Source organism: Clupea harengus, chromosome 13 (genome assembly GCF_900700415.2).
Source record: "Clupea harengus chromosome 13, Ch_v2.0.2, whole genome shotgun sequence".
Classification (NCBI taxonomy): Eukaryota; Metazoa; Chordata; class Actinopteri; order Clupeiformes; family Clupeidae; genus Clupea; species Clupea harengus.
The window spans coordinates 7,635,942-7,643,614 of NC_045164.1; the positions used below are offsets into that span (position 1 = coordinate 7,635,942).

Here is a 7,673-nt window from a genome sequence, read left to right on the forward strand (position 1 = left end):
AAGAAGTGCATCTTCTAGAATCATCTTTCTCTCTCTATTTCTGTGTGTGTGTGTGTGCGTGTGTGCGTGTGTGTGTGTATGTGTGTGTGTGTGTGTGTGTGTGTGTGTGTGTGTGTGTGTGTGTGTGTGTGTGTGTGTGTGTGTGTGTAAATTGCCTCAAAACCTATATCTTTGTCTTGAAAAGAACAAGTGTTTTGGTGCCTTTCGGAGGCTTTTCCACTTCCAGCACAGCTCCTTAAGTTTCACTGTATGCTCTTACTTCCCACAGAGAAAACATACGTGAACCACCAGAGGCTGAATTGGATGTGTTCTTCTAAAAAGGCAATGTGACAACACAAACACAATGACCAAAGGTTACTGAGGTTTTCGGATCTGTTTACACAACACCTCTAACTTCACTCTTTACTTCTGGGACTCTCAAGGATTTCACAATTCCGGAAACTTCACAGAACACCTAACTTGAGAACTTTAGTTGTTGTCACATCACTGGTGTAACTGTGGTACTGCCTGCAGCCACAGTGTTTTCAAGAGGGCGGACAGCCCGTCAGGAGCACTGGGACATTTCCCAGTGGCCTCAGGGTTATTTTGGCCTGCCGTGAACAGTAAAGACCTAATTGATAATATAGCTAGCAAGAATGAGTTGACGGACCTCTCAGAATCCACGTACCAGGCCAGCAAATAGGGTTAGCCTACAAAATTTGCAGTCTGGTGGTTTGCGTGACCAGGGATGGAGTCAAATTCACCTGAACCGACCTGAATGGACCTGAATCAGGTCGGCAACTGAGCATGGTTTAGTAAATTTGACAATCCACCCATTTCCTTTTTTCAGTGTACTATGGTAGGTGGGCCCTCTCACACATAGGCCATTTCATACAGATCTTCAAAGTAACCATTCAACGATATCACTAATATTACTAGCAACTGTGACAGCTATGTATACCACCTTCTCACCTTGTGTATTTAACTCATAGTTTTGAGTCATAGCCTATTTTTATGTATTTTTATTTTCCTTATGGAAATGTTCCAAAACAGTATGTTTTATTAAATCATTTCTACCCACCACTTATTTAAATTGGTTGCTTTCTTCTCAAAAATGACGAAGGAAGAAGGCTTGCTCGAAAATGCTAATTTGGTTGTCCAGTGACCTTGCTCTCTGTCATTTGTGATAACTTGCGTCAATCTTTTGAAAACGGTTCAACCCTTTAGGAAGAAGCAAGTGTTCTTCAGCAAATGCACGATAAGTTAGCATCATGAATAATGCTTAGCAAGGCCAAACAAAAAAGCTGTGCTCAGAAAAGGATGGAAAGAAGATAACCGGATGAGTGTACCGCTAAGCTCACATTGATGAAGTCTTATTTTAGGGGCAGCATGGGACAAGAAACACATAGTGGACTGGCGATACTCTCAGTAGAGAACTCTCAGTGGAGAACAGCAGAACCAGGAATGAGGACTTGAGCAGTGCTGTTAATGACTTTGCTGAGTGTAACGCCTGTAGGATGAACTTCGAATGGATAAGTAAATGTTTCTCTTTGTTATGTAGGGGGATCAGGGATTTAAATCTATAGCAACGCGATTGTTACCTCTCATATGTTGGAAAATGCGCACCTACTGTTCTCTGTGTCTGTGGTAACATTTGGCCGCAGTGGCATTGATGATGAATGATGAATTCTATAAATGCAAGTGATCCGGTGCTGTCATCCATTCATTCATAGGCTACTGTGTAGGCCTATAATGAGTTGCTGTGCTTTTCTTGAAGGCTATTTGTTCTCTGCTTATTGGCATAAAGTGCCTGCTACCGTTGATTTGTTAGTGAAGGCTTGCTAAAGCTATTTTGGATGTTTGATAGTTAGGGAAATTAGGCTATGGTGGTTTGAGTCCAGGGCAGACTGTTAGATTAGCGTTAATACATTTGGCCAGCCTTTGATCAGCACCACCACCAAAACAGCAGCTGCTGGTTTGCCGGACGGGGGTTTTATGGTGATCCTCTCTACAGTGACATAGCAATTGTCTGCTTTGTAATAGCCTGGGAGTGGTTGTCCGTGTGCGTGTGTGTGCGCGCAGTAGCGGGCGCTTGTGTTTGGGGCAAAGGGGGGGCCCAAGAAAAAATATTTGCACCGGGGCCAACCACAATTATGTCTGAATGCATCACTACGGCACTTGTCCTAGAAACGGAAACCCACCGCCTCCTTCTCCATCTCCCACTGTTACCGTCCACAAAGCTCACTGACCCAGGCACTCACACGCCCACATGTGCTGGAGATTGCAGGGTATGAAGTGGGCAACACTGGCATCATAACGGCAGGTTAATACGCAGGCCAGCAAAGGCCACAGATCCTGGTCTGTCCTGGAAATGGAGGGCTATTTCTGGTGACTCACCTAAATAGCAGTACGCAGCACTGTACAGTGTGTGTGTCTTATTGTTCTCTCTTGAGCACACGCTCTCTCTCTCTATACATTTCTCTCTCTCTCTCAATCTCTCTCTCTCTCTCATTCTCTCTGTTAGGTCTTTTTCTAAGAGAAGTGAGTCTTGCTCGTGTGCGTTGCATGACAGTGCTCACACTGGTCATATCTTTCCCTGCAGGCAGTGAATTCTTTAAATTGGTCTGAGAACACCACCTCACACACACACACAGACACACGCCCTCACACACCCCAGTTCACTGTTCTCCCCACAGGCAAACGCATGATGCTCAAGACCCCCATCAGGGGGTAATAACTTGGAGGGGTGGATGAGACAGGACAGGCACAGACAGACACACACACACACACACACACACACACACACACACACAAGCTCTATCCCGCTCGGTGTCTCTGTCAGACACGCACACTCAATCCAAGCATCTCACCATCACATTCCAGTGATTAACCTGCACTTGCAAATCAACTGGCCTCCACAGACTAGTGTGTGAGTGTGTGTGTGTGTGTGTGTGTGTGTGTGTGTGTGTGAGTGTGTGTGTGTGTGCGTGCATTTGTAAAAGCGTGTGCTTTCTGTGAGATGAATGGGCCGCTCACAGTCAGCAACAGCAGCACATTAGCATGGGATCACAGCTCCCTGCCCTGCCCGTTGCAAGCAACAGCCTCTCACCACGACCTGGAGGAATATTTATGAGACACACTGGAGCACACACTCTGGTTTCTATGCAACCAGGATATCTGGGCATTGATCTCCTGGCTTGGCACAACTATTCACGGCCAAATGAATCACCAGAATCATTGCACACTTGCAGATCGGCAATGCCATGACAGCATTCACAACAATGTTGATGATAATGATTATCATTAGGGGTATGGGGTGATACGTGACGGGCTAGATATCAATGCTTTTGAGCCTGTGACTGTGTATTGCCTTTACTGATAGACCCCTGTCCATTTACAGGCTGAGAAACATCAACAGGAATCGGTACCTGTTAAGTTGGTGACACAGACATGCGATCCAGGCATGGATCAACAGACCTGTGGGAGTGATAACATACCCAATCCTCGAAGTGCTTGGAGCTGTTCTGCAGCAGGTCCTCGAACTGAATGATGCAGTTCGCTACGAAGTCATCGTAGCCAATGGGCGCGTCATGGAACACGGACAGCTCGATTTTCCTGCCGTCGTAGACCTCAGTGACGAACTCGTCGTTCCACGCGGGACTGTTGGTCTTCTGCTTGGTGGAGGTTTGCCCCACGCGCGAGTCATCCACGTTAAGGGCGATGTACGGGTCTAAGAGAAAAGTCTGGGGCTTTGGGCCCACGGCGTGCCTCAGCGCCCAAGCCGTCGGCTTCAGGTCCAGAGCCTCGCAAATCTTAATCTTCAATAACCCATTAAAAACCACCATGTTGGTGATGTAATCCCTCTCAAATGTACTTGGAACAAGGGTGTGTGGAGTGTTCCTTGATCCCTGTCACTCCAACGGGTAATCTATCTAATGTGGAGAGCCTTCCTGAATGAATAGGTAGCGTCTTGTGTCTCCCTGCAAACACGCCTCCCCTTCAAAATAACGGGAAAATCGCCGTCTCCTCACTTGCGAACACTTACTCAAATTGAATGCAAATTACCCGTATCGATATGAGCCAGCCACCGCAAATTGTCTTTTTATTTCTCTCCGACCATTGCACCCCAGAATAACATCACACATGTGGTGTCAAAGCTCACAAATCATATACTCCGCATAGAACAATCGATCGAAATGAAAGAATAGAGCTGGGTAAATTGTTCCAATGTCACATGAAAGATTCGACCAGCATTCCCCACCTCAACCCTCGGGAGCAAAATAAACCGAAGCAGAACCTCTTCAGGACCGATCTCTCAAAGCTCTCGTATTCCTCAGTTGCCTGAAAGAGGACGGAATTATCTCGGTGTGTCTACAACGCATTTGGGACGTTGCATATGCACGTCAGTTCGGAGACAAAATAGCACTTTAAGGACAACGACTTGTAGTTTCCCCGAGTCCTCGCTTGTGTGTTTTCTCGGTTTCCGTATGGTCGTCACTGATCCAGGCAGCTTCCTCGCCGTTGGTGCTCCGTTTCCTGCAGACCTGCCTCTTTTTCCCCCCTGACTGTCTAAACGGCAGTGCAGGAAATGCGCAAAACACGTCAGTTTTCAGCGAGCCTCGCCACGCTGCGTCTGTTCTGTGCCAGATGGGGGAGTGCGGCACAAGCGAGCTGGGGGCAGAGATTGACACTATGTCTGATACAACCCAGGCGCGTCCTGGAGGGGCATCAGGTGTCTTTGATAGAGGCTGAGAGGGAGGAAATCAAGTCTGTCTGGACTGGATCTTGGAGCAATAAGCATACCGTATAATAATAATAATTTGGAGTAACTCATACCGTACCATCACACATATCAGCTAAACTCCAGTGTTTGTGTTTTGTCAGAATTCCACATATCATGTATGGGGTGATAAACAGTTACATCTTCAGTTGTGTAGCTGTGGTTTTCCAGTGTATTTAGACGTAGACAATCACATTTTTTGGTTGAAAGGCGCCATCACCAGGATGGAATTCTAATGACACATAGCGTATTTCCAAAATATGAGGGGTCGGGTCATGGTGTCTTGCACTCTGCAAGGCGCTTGGCCTGCCATTATAACAGGCTAACACCTGCGGTAGCAACAGAAACATTACTCGACAGCAAAATGAATGACTCCAAATCATTACACACCCCAAAATAATATTAAAATAGACTAGAAGCAATGGTGCATTAAATTAGTGTAAAGACAAATATTGTTATGTGGTATTGCTGAAGACAGTACTCAGGGAGGCATATCTAGTCTAAAATATTTATGTAGTAGGCTTACAATTAGACTTGATGGGGTTGCCTACTTAAGTATAGCGTAATTACATGCATATTAATGATGCATTTGGCTTCAGTCATAAGATACTCCTTCCCCTTTCTCCCTATTCGCCCCATCATTTACATGCCGATCCTGTTTAATTTTACAAACGATCCGAGTTTAGTTGTTACTTAATTTGTTTTGTCTTTTTCTTTTTTAAATTATGTTATCTAAACACTGCACAAAACACTGCTTAGTGTACAAAAGACATCTCTATGGACTGTTATTTAAATAGGTGTCTTTTGTGCTCACAATAGTGCTCACATTTCAAAGCATATGTAAATCGCATTGACCTGTTTTACAAGCATCGCACACAAACAAACAACAAACAAACAAACACAATTAAACATGCCACATAGTGGTGTGTAATATGCATGTATAAAGTAAGAGAATGAGCAAGAGTGAAGTGAAATAACAAGATATTTTCCATTCCAAGAAACGGTGCTTAAATGATTTAATTTCTGGCAACAACAGACTAAAAAGTTGTGTATCTTATTCTGCGTGAAAATAGGAACTATAATTTGTGGATGTGGCTGCTGTACACTAATAGGGTGTGAAGCAGTCCCTGTGAATTACGTTCTGCAGTTTTGAGACCTGTCTAGTGAATGAGGATGAGTGTGACTTTAAGCAGATATATTCTTTTGCTGAATTAAAGTATTTTGTGAAATGTCCATGTATACATAAGCAACAATATCAGCTTCATTGTGTAACTGTACTTGGCATTTATATGCATGTATACCTAGAATGTAGGATTATTGGTTGAGGGGTAGAATATGTTTGAATGAAATACTAAATGTAGCTTAAATGCTACACATAGGCCTGCAAGTATTAATAGTATTAACATGACAGGGGTATGTACTAATAATAATATGTTTAAAAATACAGCGATCATCAGGGTCCAAGCAGAATGTGCAAACTGCCCCAAAAAAAGCGAAAAGTTGAACGACTGAAAGAGGACCATTTCAATGTTTCAATGTTATGTATGGATTTAAAGACAAAATTAATTTTGTAGATTGACTAAACCGTGTCAGAGGACAGACACAGGATCTTATGGCTGATTTGTTTGAAGCATGTATTGGCTGCTGCATTTTGATTGACCATTGGTGGCCATTTTGTTGAGCGAGCCGAATGGAACTGTAGAAGATGTGAGCAAATGTAGCCTAGTATAAGCATACTGAATTTCAAAATTTTAGCTTAAGCGGTTCTTGCAATATTGAAATGTATCAGTTGCAGCGCCCCCTATGGACGAAATTTGGCATGCATCCAAAGAATGTAGTAGTGATACAGGGAGTCAAATTTGGTTGAACCTTTCTATCACAAGATATTTGCTGGTGAAGTGCCAGCGCCAATCCACACATGAAGGCCAGCTTGCCGTAAAGGTTTTGGGAAAATGGTTTTCGAGCTATTGCCCAAAAAGTGCTTTGACCCTACCCCACTTCAGGGGGTGCTAGCATCATAGGAAATGCATACCTAGGGACACAAACCCTCTACTCCTATCAGCCATGTGGGGATACAAACAAACCAAGTGTCATATGGGTTGGTAAAGTCTAAGTACACAATATTGTGGACAAGACAAGACAAGCTAACACAGCTGAGTGTGCCTGAGCCCACCTGCAGGTGGATCACTGACTTCCTGTCAGACAGGAAGCAGTGTGTGAGGCTGGGCAAGCTTGTCTCTGAGCCCCGGACCATCAGCACTTGAGCCCCACAAGGCTGTGTGCTCTCCCCTCTACTCTTCATCCTCTATACAAACAACTGCACCTCTAGCCACCCCTCTGTCAAACTCCTGAAATTTGCGGATGACACAACCCTCATTGGACTAATCTCCAATGGGGACGAGGCCGCCTACAGAAAGGATGTCGACAGCCTAGCTTTCTGGTGCAGCCAGAACCACCTGGAGCTGAACGCCTTGAAAACTGTAGAGATGGTGGCAGACTTCAGGAGAAGCCCAGCCCCAATCGTCCCCCTCATCATGTGTGACTCCCCAGTTAACACTATGGAGTCTTTCAGATTCCTGGGGACAATAATGGCACTGGATCTTAGGTGGGCGGAGAACATCACCTCCACCATCAAGAAGGTCCAGCAGAAGATGTTCTTCCTGCAGCAGCTGAAGAAATTCAACATGCCGCAGAAAGTGATGGTCAAGTCAACACAGTCATCATTGAGTGCATCCTTACCTCATCAATCACCATCTGGTTCGCTGCCTCCACTGCCAAGGACAAAGGCAGACTGCAGCGGATCATTCGGTCAGCCGAGAAGGTCATCAGAATTCTGATTCTGATTCTGATTGCCAACCAAAAATGAAAAGGCGGAAGAAGAAGAAGAAAACTTTGTCAAACACTATATGACCGC

The 7,673-nt window shown here is 44.8% G+C and overlaps 1 protein-coding gene across 1 annotated transcript in view; it reads right to left on the reverse strand.

Moving 5' to 3' along the window:
• prkceb (protein kinase C, epsilon b) overlaps positions 1–4,713 on the reverse strand; it is a 94,421-nt gene extending 89,708 nt beyond the window's left edge. The window contains exon 1 of the mRNA XM_031579584.2: positions 3,477–4,713. Within this exon, the coding sequence (XP_031435444.1) occupies positions 3,477–3,824 (348 nt within the window). The 5' untranslated portion in view covers positions 3,825–4,713. The remainder of the gene's footprint in view (positions 1–3,476) is intronic.
• Between the last annotated feature and the right edge of the window lie 2,960 nt (positions 4,714–7,673).